This window comes from Polypterus senegalus, chromosome 2 (genome assembly GCF_016835505.1).
Source record: "Polypterus senegalus isolate Bchr_013 chromosome 2, ASM1683550v1, whole genome shotgun sequence".
Taxonomy (NCBI): Eukaryota; Metazoa; Chordata; class Cladistia; order Polypteriformes; family Polypteridae; genus Polypterus; species Polypterus senegalus.
Genome location: NC_053155.1, coordinates 290,309,285 through 290,330,042, shown reverse-complemented (window position 1 = coordinate 290,330,042; position 20,758 = coordinate 290,309,285). Strand labels below are relative to the sequence as shown.

The 20,758-nt window shown below is 38.1% G+C and overlaps 1 protein-coding gene across 2 annotated transcripts in view; it reads right to left on the bottom strand.

The window, feature by feature from the left end:
• The window catches only part of LOC120523987, a 68,387-nt gene extending 50,248 nt beyond the window's left edge, over positions 1-18,139 (bottom strand). For both annotated transcript variants that reach the window (XM_039745752.1, XM_039745753.1), the window contains exons 1-2: positions 18,010-18,139; positions 13,024-14,321 (exon numbers count right to left, since the gene is read on the bottom strand). In XM_039745752.1, the coding sequence (XP_039601686.1) occupies positions 13,024-14,321 (1,298 nt within the window). In that variant the 5' untranslated portion in view covers positions 18,010-18,139. The remainder of the gene's footprint in view (positions 1-13,023; positions 14,322-18,009) is intronic.
• Between the last annotated feature and the right edge of the window lie 2,619 nt (positions 18,140-20,758).

Here is a 20,758-nt window from a genome sequence, read left to right as displayed (position 1 = left end):
TGCCTTATTACTATTTCAAGCTGCCGCAAAAGACTCCATTTTAGCATTGCTCTTCCGAGACCTTAAACAGGGATCTGTTAAATATTAGAGCATTAACTATCAAGACATTTTTACATTAACAATCTTATTGATGATGGGAAAATAGACTTCTCACTAAGTGAAACATGGCTCAGCTCAGATGGTGCCGTGGTGTTAATTGAAGAAGCACCTCTTGAGTTACAGCTTTGCTCATTTGCTTCACCAAAGCAAGAAAAGAGGTGGTTTAGTGAGTATTTTACTCGAGCCGATTAAATTGTAAAAATCTTTCGAAAATATAGCTGTTGTTATTCAAGGTGTCTCCCAGTCTCTCATGGGTCATTCCATGTCAAATCAACTGATTTTCCAGAAGTTAAACACACTTTGGTCTCAAAAAAATCTGAAAAAAAAAACACCAGGTGTATCCATGTTATCCAGGAGACACCATGTAAAATTATTTTGATGTAAAATCAATACTTTCCAAGATACAGCCAATTTTGTAAGGAGAGAGGGTTGTCAAATTTGACATGGTTTTATTTTTTCATCAATTTCACAAGACCATATCTTAACTAAATCACCTAGCACGCTCAAAATTTGAATAAGAGTACCTTTACAGGTATAGTAAGTATGTAACAAAATCAAAATGTTTGGTCCAGATGGCACCACTTGATAAGAGCAGACATTCAAAAATGGAAAAAAAATTATTTTGCATATTTGGTTTTGCTATGTTTAGGCTTTCAGAGAGCATACTTTTAATTGACACAGCCTTCTGAATTATTTCCGTGTTTAGATACATACACAGGGCTTTTCAAAAGGTTATAAACAAACAAACTGCACATGGGTTTGCCTAGCCGACCTCTCAAATGTGGAAAAACCCTTTTCTGTCTAATTTTCCGACCAGCTTAATGTACTATGGGAATGTTCAGACATTTCTTTTTTTTTTTTGTATCCTACATGGTCCCATCTTTCTCAAAAAAACAAATCTCACTTTCCTTATGTGAATCTTTCATTTTTATTTTCCATTCTAAACATGAGTTAAATTCACTATTTGTTAGTAATAATAACCATCAAGTTGTTCATCACTTAGGTATAGGACTAATGGAAAAAATAAATCACCAAAGGCACATTAAGCACAAGCTGCTTGATTTATCATTAAATACAACACTGGTCACAATGAAATGTTAACACCTTGGTATTGCAGCAGCAGGAATGTTACCCATTTAATTTCTGGTTCAAACGAAGCACAGAGTGTAGGGCATCTTCATCTTTGAGATCAAGATGGTACTGTCTCCCACAGACTGTTGTAGGTGTAGCTTGCAGTGCAATGACACACTGTAATGGCACCCAAAAAAATCGTCTCTTGGTGGCCAATGGAAAGACTGTGTAGGATAGTTTGGATGCAAGAAACATATCAGGATGACTGATTCCATTACACTCTTGTCACGAATCACACCAACCTAGCATTTTTCATCATGCATGCACCCAACATAGTCTCCAATAGGACACTGATCTAATGTGAGGGACGTGCCTGACAGATCATGAGTGTGATCATGAGAGGTCAGGATCTCAGCTACTGTTTCAGTGGTGAATATTCAGTCAGCCAACTGACTCTCTTCACCAGTCACCCGGCTGAATTTGTGTTTGCCATCTTCTGCAGGGATGTAACAGTGGTATTTTGAATTATCAGGTACTCTTTCAGACATGAGGAATCGCATTCCCTGTTTCAGCAATTTGAGATAGGAAATTATCATTTGATAAGAAAAAAGTCTGATATTTTTGATAACTTACTGATTGAATACTTAGAATACCACTATCAACAAATGGCACATTAAGCTTATGTTCAGGATGGAAAATAAACATGAACGATTTGAGTAAGAAAAGTAAGGTTTGTGTTTTGAGAACAAAGGGAAAAGCTCTGCTTGAAATGTGACTCTAAAAGTTGAAACGGTGACTCCTAATAAGCTGGTCACACCGTCACACTCTCAAAGAATAAGTTTTTTTATAACAGGTTACAATCAGCAAGAATACAACCTTAAATTGGATCATGTAGTTTTGACAATGTCAAGTAGTGTTTTTGTTTCAATCTCTTACCATCAAAAAGATTTTCGAATAAAACTTACAATTCTCAGAATCCCATTCATAAATTTAAGCCCAGGACATAACCACAAATAATAAAAAAAAAGAATAGTACTGACATATTTTTTATGCGTGTGGCACAAGGTGTCCCCCTGTTTTTGGAAACATTTAGTCTCTTGCCCCTAAACAATCTCCAATAAGCACTGCACGTATATCACTCTGATGTAACAAGTAAATAATCTTACTACAGTATGGATGCATAATTAGCTACTCATCAAAACCTTTAGTTTCAAAATTATTTTTCAAGCTTATTCTTGAAACAATTTCTGCTTGCCACTAGAAACACTCTGTACAATAATCACATTTCTGTGCAGCAATTCACACATTGTCTCCTGCCTTCTCTTGTAGTTACCCTACTATTCCTGGGTAAAAATAATGATTTTTCCAATTAATCGTTATTTAATGCTTAAATGATTGAAGATCAATCTCTCTCTGAATCTCTATCCAGCTAAATTACTATATGTAGATTTTTGCTTATCTTTATTTTTGACATCCAATTTAGTAGATGTCGCTAATGCTCCAGTTTCAATGACAAAAAAAAAAAAGTACATTACTACCTCGCATATATAATAGTGTGTCCTCCTCAACTGAAATCAGCGCCTACACTTAAATCAGATGTGTGTTTATTATGGATTCAAACAGCACATCAGTAAAAAGCAACTGTATAAAACCAAAGCCATATACATATATAAGCCATATATACACTCACAAGCTGTGCAACTCAGAAGTATTGTTGTAACAACAAATCTGAGAAATCATTTATTCAGACATAAATGTATTCTCAGTCGACAACCAAATAAGTAGAGCCTGAAAAATCTACACTGCAGATGGCATTTAGCTCCAAGCTTCCATTTAATTCGCCTTACGCCCCAAGAAATAACAGAACCTATAGCAGTTTTATCTGTAAAGCTACGAGACACTACACCATTGTTGAAAACAAGGGATTCTGACCAATTATACAGGTTTTGGAACTATGATATGTTATACCAGTGGTGGTGAACCTATGGCACACATGCCAGAGGGGGCACTCAGAGCCCTCTCTGTGGGCATGCGCGCCGTCACCCCAGCACAGAGTTCGTTACTAGAAAGCCAGAGGGACACGGGGCCTGGGCTGCTCCCCTCCCACTCTCCACACGTGTCTGGGGACATATCTCACATCACCCGCCCCTCTGCCCAGCAGCCCAATAGAAGAGCTTCCTCCCTCCCGTCTGGGGTAAGGCGGGCGGGCTCACATGCGGCACAGACAGCAGCTTGTTGAGTCTGTGGCGAAGGCGATTCCCGTGGTGGGGTTGGAAAGGAACTAGGTTGGAGGGAATGTGGTATATAGCAGGCCCACAGCTCAAAATTGAAAAGGCCAGTTTTAATAGAGGGTTGTGGTAGTCTGGTCATGGTGGTTCCCGGGAGCTTTGTGATGCAGGTGGTCCTCGCTTAAGTGCACAGGTGAGGAGTCATCTGCTTCTGTAATTGTTGCTGGGAGATGCTAATCGCCACACCTAATCCATGTCCCCGTAATATATAATAGAAGTGCGAGGTGGATGGAAAGAGGGAAAAATGACAGAGAGAATGTTAACGGAAGTTAATGGGTAAAGATCTGTGTGAAACACTTGAGAAGATACAAGGGATGAGAAAGGAGAGCACAGTTAGTTCTGAAAATGAAATTCTTAAAGTGTGGAATTGTCTGCCAAATAATTTTAAGTCAATGAAAGCACTTGGGATTGCTTTACTTACTTTGTTTGGATCATCTTATGCTTGGGAGTAGCTGTTTTCATCTTTGAATTATACCAAATCTGACACCAGAAACAGACTAGCAGATGACCTGCTGCATGTGTTGCTCTCAAACTTACAAAGTATGAGCCAAGGTTAGACAAATTATCAGCATGCATACAGCAGCAAAAATCACACTAATAGTTCAAAAGCATGCCAAATGCAAACTTATACCTTTCAATAAAAAGTTGTTTGCATCACTGAAAGCTCTGTTATTGTGTTTTTATTTTAAGACAAAAGATGTTAATGAGTTGTTTTTTTCTAAACTAAAACCTCAGTATTCAGACTAAATTGCCTTGTTGGCACTTTTTGATAAATAAGTGGGTTTTGGGTTGCAGTCTGGTCACTCTTCTCTAAAAGGTTCACCAGCACTGTGCTATACCAACCAGAAAGCATCTTAACCAAAGAAGAGCCATGTCTCTCAGATCAGCAGAGAGAGCAGCCCTAACTTGAGACAGCTGGAAATCCAGTGTAGCAGATTCCTATGTGACAATCACGCTACTACTTAAAAACAACTGGGCACCTGTGGAAGATGTGTTGCAGACGAGCACTGAATGCCAGTCACAATGGGAGAAACCTTGGTACCTACATAAAACGTTGCTGAGATGGCTGATTGTTGTTCCAAAAACCTTTCTAGCATCTCCAATGTGTTGTTGCATTGCGCCAATACATAAATCCCAAGTATGTATTCTGGCAAATCCAATAAACATTGCATTTTTTTAAGAATATGGCTAGCTGTCGTGCTACATTGGAAAAAGTCTGCAGCATGTCTCACCTGGCTGTGCAAGTGGGCAATTTTTGGAACTTTCAGAGCAGCCATACCAAAGTGACCATGTGCACGTAGCAACCAACATGAAGTAGCTCTGCAACTTGTACCACACAGATAATACTAGTGGCACCATCAGTCACGATGGCTGGTTCTTTGTCTTTTACATTACACTAATCCAACGCTGCTGACAACAAGCATCAGGTCTAAATCTTCATTTTAAAATGTTTCGTTTTTGTCTGCAAAGGAACTGTTTTGACACATTTTTGATACTGATTAAAATTACTGCTACATGTGACCAACTGAAGATGTAACTTGCAGAATTCTAGAAAGACACGAGTCTTCCGGCTGTATCTTTAACTTCAACTAATTCAAGATTAGTTTAAATGTCCAATAGGGGAAATAACTTTGGCTAACAGTTTAGATGAATGTTGTCTACATATAGATTCATAACGCACGAATAGGTTACTGAATAACATTTCTTATTTAAAAAGCAATATTTGATTATTTTATAATATTACTTGCAAGATATGTATTATAAAGTATGTCATTGTATTGTATTAAAACAAGGAGCACCTCCATGTTGTGAAAAAAGTTTTTTTTAAAGGATAATATTTTGTTCCATATCTTGCAAACACTGATGTTAACTGTTCATTACCAATAAAGTATTCAATCTTAAATGTCATTCCATGCTTATTAACTTTTAAGGAGCATGTCAATAAAAGTATGCAGGCTCATACAACACGCAAGACAGTAACATTTGTCAAAAGTAAATATTTTTTGTTGATTTGATATGTTCAACCATTGCTTTGTGTTCTTTTTAAAAAAAGTTAGTTAAAAAATATTCAGCCCTGAGAGAAACGAAACAAAAAAAAAAATTACCCCTAAAAGTGTTAATATGCTATGAAGTAACTATGTAGACAGCCTTCAAATAAAAGTGTTACTGAAATTTGGCATGTTACATTAATGTTTTCTAAACATGGTCAAGTAATCTCTAAAAAAAAGTCAGCACTTCAAATATATCAGTCCACGCTTATACAATCAAGATAAAACTGATAATGATTTGAATCGGGACATCAGTGCTCATATCCAGCCATATGCCCCAAAGAAGTTTAATGTGCTTCTGTTTGTTTGTTTATTTTTTTTGCTTACATTTCACATACTAAGTACATACATACCGTTTCATACCTGCTCCTTCTGCAAGTAGTACTGGATTAGGCTGGTGTGGTTGGGAGTTTTACAACAATGCCTTTCCTGGCAGCCCTAGGTAGAGGGCAGAAAACAACCCTGGACAAGGTCTCAGAGCTAGTCACACGCGCCATATTAAACCTGTGTTCCTCAGCCAGAATTAGGTAACCAGCGGTCATCGCTGGGTGCGAGTATATAAAATATTTTGAAGGTATAATCTGCTGACAGAGCTGTGTGAGATTTTTTTAATTCAATTTGTAATTGCGCATGAGTCAGTCTGATAAGAATAGGATAAAAAAATATCACACAGCCTTGTTGGTCCCTTCAGTTGGTAATGATTGGGGATGATATTGTGAACTGTGAAGTCAGTAGTTAAAATTGCTTTTTTTTCCCCTTATGTACTTGGAGCATGATAAAATGATATTCAATTAGTAGGGGGGTGGGGGTTCCTCATATGAGAGTTCAATAGGCATAGGTACTGCACCAGAAAAATTGTAGGTACAACAAGTTCAAACTGAAAAAGCACCGCTCAGAAAACTAAATAAAATAGGAAGTGAAGCAGAATGCACCAAGGTATAGTAATTAAACCCATGACACAAACTGTAAAACTGCAGGCCACAACAATTTAAAGTTATACTATTAGCAGTACTTCAAAATCAAGCATAGCATGCAGTCCTACAGAAAACATGTTGTTCTCAATAGAGTAAAAACTGTGATCAGAATCTGACTCTTTATATTCTGTATCACTAGCATTCTATAACTTTTCTAGTACTTCCTCGTGGAGCTCACACAATAGCAGGTTTTTTATTCAATATCAATTATTGAAATTTTATAATACTCAATACCACAGCAAAAACGGATATCCTATCAGTAATGGCTTTTCATTAAAGTGCCTCCACTTAATGAAGTAAACAATACTGTGTCTTTTTCTATAATAAAGTATAAAATATATAAAAACAGTAACGACAGATTTCAAAAACTGGTATATCCATCAAGTAGTTACCCAACTATCACCTAAGTAAACTAGTACTGGCGTTCTTAAATATCAACATACAATGCAACAATTGAATTTTAGTCTGGGGCAGAGATGGGAATCCCAACAGCGTAACAACAAATGGGGTTTGTAATCCTGGGGGGATTTCAACATAGAGTTTATAAAGAATGATATATCACAAACTACAATACATGATCTACTTTAGCATTTGGACATAATCTCTGTTCTATGACTGGAAACTGCTACTAAGTTAAACATAAAATTCAAACATCACTACAGATTTAGTGCGGAATTAATGAATTACAAGAGATATTTCCAATCAAGCCAACTCTTTAAAGCAGTAATCTTTGAAACAACATGCTTCACGAGTCTGGTTTCTCAGTGAACCTATTGATTAGGTTTGCAATATTTGATATTATAAGATTTATTCCTCTTATTCATTTATATTTGAATCATTCACTAGTTAAAAATACTACTAAAGAGTAATATTTAATGGAATTGATAAAATAAATCAAATTTCAAATGTCAAACTCCTGGGGCCTCATGTATAAAGTAATGCGTATAATTCACACTAAAACATAACACAGAGACAACTAGATGCATAAAACTGCACAAGAAAAGTTAAGTTTCCCTTTATAAACACGCATCAATGTGAATTTTAACACACATGCACATACCTACAGCCCCAACCCATTCCTCATAGAATTATGCCTCTTTTAATATATAAATCAATATAAATAGCTCTTTCCCTTTAGTGTTCTGATAAAACACAATGGCAAAAACGTGTAAAAAAAGAATTTTAGCAAATGCCAAATGGATGTCTAGCTCAGCAAAGTGTAGACAAGGAAAATGTACTATTTGGTGGCTTAAGCAGGGGTATAAACAACAAAGGGAAACTGGAGTGGTACAGCGAGACACTCAAAAGTTTAAGTTCAGAAAATTGCACAGTGCCCAAAATAAAAAAGAAGTGGTCAGATATCAAAGTCACCGTCAAAAGGCGAGTCCCATCCCACCATCTGGAAAATAAAGTATTTTGAAATTAAAGCTAAAATGTCAACTTTAATCTAAAAATTTCCACTTTAATCTCATAGTTTATCATTAAATTTGAACTTCTTAAAATTTCATCTTAAAATCGATGTTTAATTTACAAGAGATTCTCAAACACCATGGTAACTAAAGTAGCACGTTAAATACTAAATGTTCCAAGAGTTGCTATGTGCTTCCTAAATGGCTTTCTCTTACGCTGACAGGAGTGCACAGGCTGTGATTGCCACACAGAATACATTACATTCATGATATTGCATGCTCTATGAACATTTTAGAATACTAGGGGGCTTTGGCCCCTGCTTGCTTCGTTGAACCACCACCCCACCCTGCCCCGGGACATGCTACGCCCCAGTCACTTCACGTCTTTGCCACTTGCATTGTGAAGAGGGGGGCTGAAAGCACACTAAGGAGATGCGGTCGCTCCTCCGAAACCCCTTCTTAAACGGTGAAACAAATACATTTTTTTACCTCCTTTGTGCTCGATCAGCTCCTGGCTTGCTGCTGCTGCCGTGCTGCATGATCTGCATGTCACGCAGCGCTTTGAACATTTAAAAGCCATTACCTTGTCTTGCGGGACCTTAAAGTGTCTCCGAGAAAATCACATCTCATCTCCTTCAGATTTTCTTTTAATAATAGAGAGATTAAGATGTATACTTGATATAATTTTCATGATGAAATGCATTAAAGCATGTATTAATTAAGCATGTGGGGGCATGGTGGCACATCGATAGTGATGAGCTGGTGCCCCGCCCCATCCTGAGATTGGTCCTACTTTGCACACGATGCTTGCGTGATCCTGGATGGAATAATTTGTTGCAGCAGTACTGTCTCTGTCAAAAGTACCAAACCACAATTTCTGGCCTTCCATTTTCTTTCTTCACGTACCCAATCACCTCACAATAGGCGTCTATAATAAATTTGAAACTAGCTGTAAGCTTAGAACGTAGATTCTTCAAAACTTTTTAAGAACACTGAGAAATTTGTTATAGCCATTTAATTATTCTGTCCATCCATCGATAAATCCAGGGTCACGCCTGCATCGAGCATGAGGCAAAAATAATCCCTGAATGGGGCACCAGCTCATCGCAGCGTGAATACACATTTACTAGCAATGTCAACTTAGCATCACCAAATCCCCTAACCTGCAATGCTTTGGAAGGAAACCAAAGCACTCTCAGTCCTCCTTCTACACTTTAATACATTTGGAGTTGGCTGCAGCGTGGATTAATATTGCTTCCAGTAATGCAATTGAATCTGAGTCTGCTGTGGCTCAATTGTTTAAATCTCAGCTTGCGACTCCTTGATTTTTTTTTTTTTTAAATAATCCCTTGGCTCAGGCTGGTTGGGAGAGGGTGGGGTGGATTACTTTGTATGCTGTATCCGTTTATTCCTGTCAATTTGTTTTTGCTCAATAAAAAGATAAAAAAAAGAAGATTTGTGACATAACTACATCAACAGCATGTTTTCTTTTGAAGAACACATTTCCTTAGAACAAACTTCCAAGTCTTATTATGCATCAACCAAATAATTCCCATGCACTCTCACATAATCTTGAGTGTAATGGTGTGTAAAGATGAGAATTAGCACATTAAATTTATTTCTTGTCTTTTACGCACAGCTGTGACATGTAGTACGAATGACCAACCATACTTGGCTATCCAATAGTAATGAGCTTTTCACTGCATGATGCTAAATATAGGTGACATCTCTGATAAAAACAGATTCATTTGGCTGTGACGCACTTCTCACTTTGGGATCTAGTCAAATTGGGGAGCATGCACTGGTAAAGTGCGTAGCCATACCCACTACACGATGAAACAACTCAGAATTCTGGTTAGCAACCCCCCAGGCAGAAATGCGGTCCAGTCCCACCCTCTAGAAATGATCCTCTATCTGCCGCTGCCAGGTGTTATGTGGGCGATCCCTTGGCCCGGTCCAGCCACTCGGGTCCCCAACAAGGAGGATCTTATGAGCTAGATCATCCTTGGGGAAACGCGCCACATGGCCGTAGTGCTGTAATTGACACTCCCTCACAATGCTGGTAATGTGCCTCATTCGGGACTCCATGTGCAACCGCTCATTGAACACAAAGTCAAACCAACGCTACACAAGGATTTTCCGGAGAGACACAGTACCAGTACTCCTTTGGTACTGTGTACCTTGGGATATACATGTGAAAATAGTATATTTAAGAAAGAAAGCAGACAACATGGAAACTTATGATTTGAGAGCAGTAATATGGTGGAAAAGACAAATTAAACTTCAAATGTCACAAACTTGTTTTTTAAACTTGAAGACTACCTTAGTGAATAAATTGTTATTATTAAATTGTTTTTTCAATATTACTATAATTGTTTTCACCTTTCTTGTAAAACAGTCTCTTTTTTCTGTTTTTTTTCAAGCTGTCTCATAACTAACCAGACTTTGCTACTATTTATGCCTGTGTGTACTATTCCAGAATTTGCCACTGAATCAGACAGCAATAATTACTCTTAACTGGAATCCAAGTCCCACTCACTACTGTACAATCCGAATATTTGCCTTTGTGCTTTCACTATGTTTGACTCATTTTAGTTATTACAACTTTCAATATCCATTAGTCTGGATACACTTAAACAGTAAGTAATGTTTTTGCAGCCCGCCAATTGAGCATCTCCAAGATTATGTGCTTCTGTTAACACATTACATGTAGTATTTTGTGAGGGTGGGACCCTGTTCCAATGGGGCCTGCCTCACTCCTACTTCATCCAATAAAAGCTTCCACTCCTTAAATCCTGAACTGAATAAGTGGATTATAAAATGGATGGGCGAGACCAAGTTCATTACAATAAAAGGGTAATGCAAAGTATTCATTATCAGGGCTATGTGTGGCGCTCCATTTAAAGCAGAATAATCTCTCAAGTCCCTTTGCAAAGGTATGACTGCAACTAACAGCTGATTGGTCTCATCAACACGCTGTCAAAACAAGCATTAACTTGGTATTTTTTACTTCTGCACCAATTCCATAAACAGATAAAAGCATATATAATGAAAGATTTTAAATCTTGAAAATGCTGTAGGACTTTTGTAAATGCAATTGGAACAATTTCTCTTTCGCTTGCACAATTGGGGTCTCTGTTTTGTGCCTTTGCTTGCATCTTTTGACTTTTTTGGTGTTCCCTTAAGTTCCATCTTATAACTCCTCATGTACATAGGTTGAGAACCACTAATCTATTGCACAATGGCCTCAACTCAACTTCAGAATGAGAGTCTGACATTCATTGTTGCTCAAAATCTAATTCTTGGCCTGGAACATAAACAGAGAACCATCTTCCTTTTTTAAATTACATTACAGAATAAGGGAAAAAAAACAAGACGTCAGCCTATAGAAATTAAATCTTACTCAATACTAGACTGAAAATTAGAAGGAAAACAAAAAACAAGGAAAAACAGCCACAGTAATTGGTAAACAGTGTATCTGGCTTCACCAAATTTAATCTTTTTGAGACCAAGCTAACTTTGCTACTCAGAGCAAAACATTAAAATATTGCCTTAATAGTAATTCTAGCTATCTATAAATAGTCAATGTGTGTATGTATGTTCCAGCATCACATCCGAACGGCTGGAGCGATTTTCATGAAACTGCGTTCCTCATTGGTTGACTAAAAATACTGTAAGGAGAAATCAGCCATAACCCATCCCCTTCTGGGTAGGGTGGGGGGTGATCTTGTGGTCTTGTATGCAGTTATCATCCAGTTGACACTCAAACTGGAGGCGACTGCAAGCATTCTTTATGTTTGAGTGCCACCACCACGCCCCTGTTGATTTTGAAATTAAATAGAGTTCTACATGTGGAAGTGTGTGTCTGTCTGTCCGGCCCATAAGCAAGACGTAGAGTCAGGGTGAAGGCTCCAGCTCCGAGGATACGCAAGTGAGACCAGTACACCAGGCAAAAGGAAACCTCATAAGAAAGACAGTCACTTAATGCACAAATGATGGAAGCACTTCGGCAACATGAAACCTTCTAGCAGAGAGATGCCCAAAGTAGTTCTGATGATTTAAATACTTTCTAGGATCCCGTGCTTACACAGTTAGTATACCAGGTGACTGCCAGCATTCTTTATTTTTGAGCAGCACCGCGCCCCTGTTGCTTTTCAAATTGAATAGAGTTGGCAGATACTGAGCGCCAACTAGATGATAACATACTTACAAGACCACAAGACAAGGACATTAGTGAGTCTTTATTTCTTGATTTATTTTTAACGTTGTGTTTTTTAATTATATTTTTCCTCAAACAATTATAAAAAGCACGAGGGCGAACTGGAGGTGACTGCAAGCATTCTTTATGTTTGAGCACCGATGCGCCCCTGTTGCTTTTCAAATTAAATAGTTGGCCGGTTCAGAGCGTCAACTGGATAAAAACATACATACAACACCTTAAGACAAGCACAGTAGTGAGTCTTTATCCATCCATCCATTATCCAACCCGCTATATCATAACTACAGAGTCACGGGGGTCTGCTGGAGCCAATCCCAGCCGACACAGGGCGCAAGGCAGGAAACAAACCCCGGACAGGGCACCAGCCCACTGCAGAAAACCCATGCAGACACAGGGAGAACATACAAACTCCACGCAGGGAGGACCTGGGAAGTGAACCCATGTTTATTATTTGTTAATTTATTTTTATTTTTAAAGTTGTGCTTTTTTTTTTTTTTAAATTGTGTTTTTCTCAAACAATAAAAAAAACCCAACTATTTTTCTCCCGGCCAACGCTGGGTATTTCAGCAAGTACACAATAAAAGATCTTACTTAAAGAAAATATCCCCACTATAATATTTCTAGTTTGTGCAATTTATCAAAATCCACACTAACAAAATGCTAAGCTCCTGCCGCTTAGTGAAAAGTAAAACAAGCAAGTTATTCGGTTTCAGTGAAAACCTCTAACTTGCACGAAAAACTCTCAATACCAGACTCTAAATATAGAATATATAATGATGTGTTTGTGTCTTGCTTTCCCCAGATATAATGCAGAAAATCTATCTGTATCATCACTCCATCTCTGTAAGAAATATAACTAACACTGTGACATGTTAAACAATGCTGTATTGACTGATAATACAAAAAGTTACTCACTGGGCATGCGTAGATTTCCCTGATCCAGGCATTCCTCTCATTAAGATAAGGGTCTGAGGCTGGGGTGCACCTGTATATGCTGCCTCCACCTGAGTCTGTGACCCTTGTAATCCATTAGCAGCTTGTGGATCAAAAGGCTGAACCCAGGTACCATTACTGTAGGGGTAGAAGCTATTATCATTTCTGCATAACTGATTTTCATAGCCTGTCGGATAAGGGCCATATACACAATCCTGCATTATACCTTGACTGGCATAATTAGGATCAATTTGGCCCTGGGAAGGATCCCAACAATAATTGGCATTATTATAATAGTCTTCATAATTCCCCATGTATGGACCACCTCCACTAGAAAAGAAATTGCCCTGTGCCATCTGAGCAGTGTTAAATGGTCTCTGGTGCATTTGGATGTTATATCTTGCATAAGCTTGATCCTGAGTCATTAAGAAAGCCTGAGGAGTCTGCCATTGATGATCATAACTAGCATCTGAATGGTTCCAGTTTGGAAAGTCAGTCTGATCATTAAAGCGCTGACCCCTCCAGTGCTGTCGTCTATTTCTGCGGTTATGTTTAGATTTTGGAGCACCAAAGTCTGAATTGTTTCTGCCGTTATTATGAAAGTGTGGCCTGCCTTCTGGCCGTCCCTTAGAGTTTGATGTGTTTTGTGCATTATTCCGTCCATTAGGCCTTGCCCGTTTTAAAGCAGATACCTGAGAACTGTTACTTTTCAAATTCACAGCTCCTGGATCACTGGGATCAATCTGTTCAAGTTCTCTGTAAAATTGGCTTAACTCATTTTCCATTTCATTTGGTCTTCCTCCATATTCAGATTTGCACTTGGGTCCTATGAAACTGCTGCTATTCACAGTCCACTCATCCGAACATTTGCTATTGGCAGTTTTAAATTCAAAAGGGCCTTGTCTTTCAATCAAGGTTGTCCCCGAATTGTCATTTTTCATGCAGAATACACTCTCGGCGTCTTTTACAGGGAGGGAGTTCGGATGGCAGTCAGAATCGTTTATTTCTGGCTTATATTTAAAGCTGTCATCTTCAATAAATGAAACATCTGCATTTTCCTTTGCAACAGAGTCGACACTGGAAGTTTCACTTTCATTCTTGCCACTACCATGTGTTAAAGCAGACAAGTTACCACTTCTGTAATCCTCTGGATCACAACTGTGTTCCACATCACTGTGCTCTATTATTTCAGGTTCCAGATTTGTTTTCTTGGAAAACTGCTCATTTACATTCCCATCATCATTTTCAGAATGCTCTGTGCTATTCTCAAAGGTAGGCATCTGTTAAAATAATAAAAGGAATTCAGAATATTTCAAAAACTATTAAAAGAAGAAAAAGACAACTACATAAGAGGATATATCACCAACATTAAGAAGATCACAAGATTATTTAAACTAGCAAAAAAACATAAGTCAGTCCATGTGAAATCAACAGAGGCCTCCTATGTAACCATCTCAATATTTTTCATACTATTTGTAAATAATATTGCTATATCCAATAATTGGTATGCCAGAGATTAGGTTTGTATCTTATTTAGTTTCTGAGATATGGGGCTTTAAAAATGGGATGTGGACCCAAATTTGCTGTAAAAAAAAAAAAAAGCTACTAAAAATGACAATGTTCTAGAAGTCAAACCATTTAAAATGTTAATGCTAGATGCATAAAATGTTCCAGGATTGCTCTTTAATAGTAGATGTCTAACTTCTAAAATAGTTGGTCCACAGTTGCATATTTGCCTATTTATGGCTTGCTGAAAACTGTCTAAAAAATGTCCTTATATCTCCTAGTTGAAATGTCTTAATATTTCAGAAATTGATTTATTTATTGTGATGAGCTGAAAGCACAATGCTAACTGAGGTCAGCAGCACAATCTCAGGAGCAGTGTTGGGGATAACATCTTGAAAGTAATGTGCACTACGCAGTCTGATTTTATTAAAGTAACACAAAACATAACGCAACACATGCATTCATGTAACAGAAACAGTTTTCATCCCGAAACAGTGGGATGAGGTGATGCAGTGCCCAGTGTTCATGCCATGAATCCTTGGTGACTTGGGTTGAAGATGTAAAAGTGGGATGGATACTACTTACTTCACAGAATATGAAGGACTAATTATATTTATAAAATTCAAGAAAATTATTACATGTCTTTTTTGTTGAAGGTTCTATGTGGGCTTAGGATTTAATAACAAATAATAAAAATGATAAAAATAACCAATGTTGGATTTAATAACAAATGAAAAACTGTGAAATGAAAAAGTAATGCACTGTTGGTAACACATTACATATTATAAAATGAGCAACTATATATAACATATGTAGTTATTTTGTAATGGGTAATGTAACTAAGTTACTATTAAAAGTAACATTGCCCACACTGCTCAGTTTTCAGATTCACGGTGGTGGTATCTTTGCTCTGTACCCTCCCCGACCATAACCTATCATCTATGGGGGAGGAATGAAAGCTTTGGACTTGGCGATAATTTTGACCTCCGGTTTTTGACAGATCTCAACGTTGTACAATTCCCCGATACAGAAAACACTGATATCTCGATGATGGGTGTGTGTGTGTCTGTCTGTCACAGTTTCTTGAGGACGGTGTAGAGCAAGGGTTTTCAAAGTTGGCCCTAGGGACCCACTGTGGCTGCAAGTTTGTGTTCCAACCAGCTTCTGTTTTTAATTGGACTCCTGGGCTCATTAAGTAAACTTTTATTTCCCAGATTATGTGCTTTATGAACAATATAGAAATTAGAAAACTAAGTTTGGTTAAAATAAAAAAATATATATATATATTATATATATTAAAATGTACTCATCAGTTATACAGGAATACTGTATTTTTTTTCTTTTTAATAGTATTTTTGTCTTGATTTTTATTCTACTTTTCCAGGCGTTGTTTAATGAATCCACTATTTACTAATTGTTGGGTCTGACACTAAAGAGGTTGCAGCCTTTCACGATTCAGTATTGTTTGCCTGGGTGTCTGCTCTGCTAGCTTTTAACTGTCATTATGAAGATACAATCTATCTATCTATCTATCTATCTAAAGGGTGCAAACTGCACAGAGAAAGGGCAAAATATAATCAACAAAAGAGAGTTAAGCACTTAAATCTACAGTATAAATAGAAATTTTCCATATGTCTTACAAATATAAAAATCATGCTGCTCTGCTTTTCCGAATGTAGAATAAGAGAAGAGGAAACAAATGAAAGCTAATTAAATGAGACCAGTGTTACCAGGTTGTGTTACTGATTATGAATCTGCCTGGAACAACCCTGGTCTAGAGCTAAAACGACTGGACGGGGAAATACCAAACTCGAAGCTTAAGCCTGTTATGAGAGGACAATGTGCCGATTAGTTTTTGAGCCAAATCGTGCATGAGAAAGAGGCACTGCAGAGGAACATTCAAATACTGTAGTTCTGCAATTAATTATGAATTGCTATTGTAATGACCTATTTTATGATCAGGAAGATCAGCATCCGAGGGGTAAATAATTACTCAAATGTTATACAATAGTTCGGGTAAGTTGGTTCCTTGGGCGCATACCCTAGAAACGCTCTCGTCCGACTTGTTTGCGTATCATGAGGCAGCGTTTTCCGAAGGAAGACCTCCGTAAGTGGACTCGCACATGTAAATGGAATTTCTTAAGTGGAAACCTGGTTTATACAGGTTTCTTATTTTCGATTTGCGTTTGCAATTGTTTTTACAGTAAAATTAAGAATACTTTTTTTAAGCCTCTATATCTCAGAAACTAATAAACAATTAAGCCTAACACTTTTTATTAGTTATTGGGAACAATTACATTATTTTCAGCAAGTATAAAACAAATCAAAGGAGGTCAGTCAGGAAACTCTGTTATTTTGACACGTGCTGACATTTACAATGACTGCACAAAATAAGTGAGACGCTAAAAAATACACTTTATCCGCAATCGCTAACTATACATTACGTTTCTCGAGTTAATAAATAAAAGGCGCTCTAACAAAAGAAAGTTCAATTTGTGTAAACTGAAGAAAGGCAAATGGGCTTAAAATCACACAACCCAAGTGAGAGGTCACAGTGGCACGGAGTCCTGTCACCACACACACATTCACACTTTGGTGATTTGCACGGCAGTAATTACAAACTCTTAATGCTATAATCCAATTCAAATGACAGCATTTACTTCCTAACGTGCGCTGCTTCAGGAAGGCATAATAAATACACCAGTAAAGTGCTGAGCATTCTGCGTTCGAATGACAGCAAACAGCAACTAAAAACGGTTCTTGAATTTCCTATCACGGGCTATAAACATCCACAAACGTTGCATCTTTGTAAACCGGACTGCCAAAAGCTACAGCTTGATAAACACGTCACTAAAATTAGTTTTTTGGACATAATATACGTAGCACTTGGACAAACGAGAGGACACCATTCGTTTGTTTAGTTAATGGCTAAGTTGCCCGACATCTCAACCAGAAACTTCTTACTTTATGACACGTTATGTTTATTACTGGGTATTAAAGACCAAACGAAATGCCATACGTACACCGTAGAGTCTACGTCTTATAAAAATAACATTCGCTTTTATAAACGCAATGGTTTACTGAACAAAAATGAATGAAAACTGGAAAAGAGTTAACGGAATGCCGAAGGTGTGTAGACAGTTAACTGCTTTCCGGTAAACTAAAGAACACTAATGACGTCTGCCTGGCGAAAAAAGGGGTAGTTACAAACACAGACAAAATACAACAAATGAAATATACAGCTTTTTTTCATAAAGCCAAAACAGAAATAAATTATATTTACAGGTAGTTTTTGCTGATAAGGTTATTAAAAATACTAGCTTCCCTTAGATAGGAAGAATCGTAACAATGTTCAACAAGAGCAAATGGGCAGCGTTCTTGACCTTTCCTCGTCCAAATTACGAAGACGGTCAGTATCATCTAGATTTTATGTCATTCTTTAACGTTGTTTTCTACACACACCTTTTTCCGTGATTCCGTCTTGCTGCATTATTTGATTTTTCTACTTATTAACCGTAGGCCGGCAAACTCTGACGCCATCTTCCATAACAAAAACATCGCTGAAATGTCGGCACGTCACTATCGCGGTGCACTATGGGGAAATCGAATTCTCCGACACTACGTGGATCTGTCATCGCGATGCAGGCGCGTTGAATTATGGGAGTTTGAGTTCACTCATAGTGAGCTGTTTAGATGGTCTCATGTACTACGAGTTCTTCGGAAAAGTCCGCATTAACTGTAAACAGCATGAAAAGAAAGACGCCCGGAAATGGCGTTTCGTAAGAACTGGGAATGTATGTGTCATATATTCCTTTTCTGAACCATTTTTTACAAGTACAAAGTATGATTAACATCTTCACGGGCAGCAGAGCTAATAAAAATGGCAAGCCTGAGAAGTCACACACAGAATTCCATCTAGTGTGGCAAAGGTGAGCAGTCCTTTTAGGGATAGCGAGCCACCTAAAAGAGCCATGTAAAGAGTAAGACAGGATCCATTCTGGCACTACAGTGGAGTCAAAAGTGGAATCAAAAGAAAACCTACTGTCCAATTCATTAAAGTATCGAATGCCGGCTTGGCCCTTCTAAGGAGTTACTGGAGAGCCTTGAGGCCTCATATCTTTGATCTAGAGTGCAACAAGATAGTTGAGAGACTGCTACCTCTGCAGCTCCACCACCGCTTCTCCATCTGCTAAAATCTATTGGCCTAGGTGCGTAGACACCCTGGTGGATAATCTGGATTATGAAGCACGGAAATAAAAATGTGGCAGATCCAATTGCCACTGACCATAGATGAGCTATGTGAAGCAAGGCCGGTGGTAAAACTGCAAAAAAAAAAAAAAGACGAGGCAAATATTGTGGAGGCATTGCAGACCAGCAGTGTGTTGAGAATCTCAAAGCTGACACTGCATCTGGAACATTGAAAGGTGCAGCATCAGTTTAGTGAAGGAAAACAATGACAGGTACATCTGCACCTCCACACCAGCAGGTTTGCCTGCTCACTAACAATCGACACACCACCACAAAGAACTGCAGTGCTGGACACTTCTGTGCAGAGTTCAACGTCCCTGCTGTGCCACCTAACAGCAAAGACCACTTCTAATGTTCTTTTATCATCGGTTGCATAACTGCCACAGAAATGAAGACCACCCCGCCATTTTGAAGAGTTGTGTGCCATTTCAAGAAATTGCAAATGGTCACTGTGGACAGCAACTTCAAAGGGAGGGTTGTGTAATGGTGCAAACAAGTTGCATCAGCCTGGGAATGTGTCACCCATAATATGAGATGACATTCCATCATGCAAATGTGCAGCTTCATAGCCAGCAGCAGGGGATCCCATAAAAATGGCAAGCCTTCAAAGTTGTGAACACATTTCCAGAAAAACACCTAAAAGAACCTTGGAAAAGAGCAAAAGCATCCATGTCAGTGCTTGGCGCTGGCGCAGCAATACATTCTTCTTAAGTGTGACACAGAGGTGTTGATTTATTCTGGAGCTTCAGTCCTTATCAATGATGTCGACGTTGTATTTCAAGCATAAGTGGGCTACAAATTCAGGGCCTATTACAGGAGTGTCCAACTCCGATCCCAAACTTAATCAGTGACCAATTTCTGCTGCTAATTGACTTCTTTTTCCCTTCTTTTTAATTGCTTTGATTTTTATGATTCAGTCCTCTGAGTTGCTTCTTTTTTTCCTTAAAAGGCAAACGAGCAAAAATTGAATATGAAGTCAGCCAACTGATGACCTGCTAATTTGGGACCTCAGACTCCAAGCAGCTTTCTTAATCAAATGCTGATTCTTGTTTTTAATTAAACTCGCTCTTTAATTCCATGGCTCGATGGTGCTCTCATTCTGCTAGAACAGACATTTCCAAGACTGTTGATTTTCTTTTTAAAGAGCTCTGTCAAAATGTTTTGCTGACCTGAGCCGATTAACCTTACTGCGGACTTCACCTTTCTTTATTTTCAAATGTTTATTTGTTGGACAGAGGTTAACTGGTCTTGTGTTACAATTAATGGGTCTGAGTCTTTAACTTTTTTTTGCCATAATTTTTCTTGACTTGCTGTTTATTAGCAGCAGAAATTGGTTTACTGATTCAGAAAGTGGCAGGAAGGAAAACCTGCAGCCACTGCGGCCCTCTTGGTTCAGAGTAGGACACCCCTGGTCAGTTAGAATAAGAGCATAACGTCTGATGTCAGCACCAGCTGTTTGTCTGTTCAGAGGGTTCAGATTACAGCCTGGTTTGCACATTTTCTAAGTGTCTAGGTGGGGTCTCCTCAGCTCAAAAGGATGCAACTCTAAATTAATAAAACATGAGTATTAGTGTGTACTGGGTGAAAATGATTATTTATGACCACTTTGGGGTTGAGGGGTTACGCACATCCCACTGCACAAAAAACAATAAGCAACACTGATGAGATTTACAGCCAATCATCTAAATCTGACAAAGATTTACTTGTCAGTTACTGTTGTCTCTTCTACAAGGTGTGACCAAAATGTATGCAAATACCCTTAAATGAAAGTTCGCAATGTGCACTTTAATTATGGCTGAATTGTTTGGTTTGTAATTTTTAAACTGTGGAGCAGAGGGTAAATCAAGGAAAAATGGAGGGCACTGTATAAGAAGTGGCACAAAACATGGCAAGCGGTAGCTGTTTATTTAAAACAAGTTCTTTATGAATGATACAAAAGCATAGACGGGAGTGGGTTAAGGTC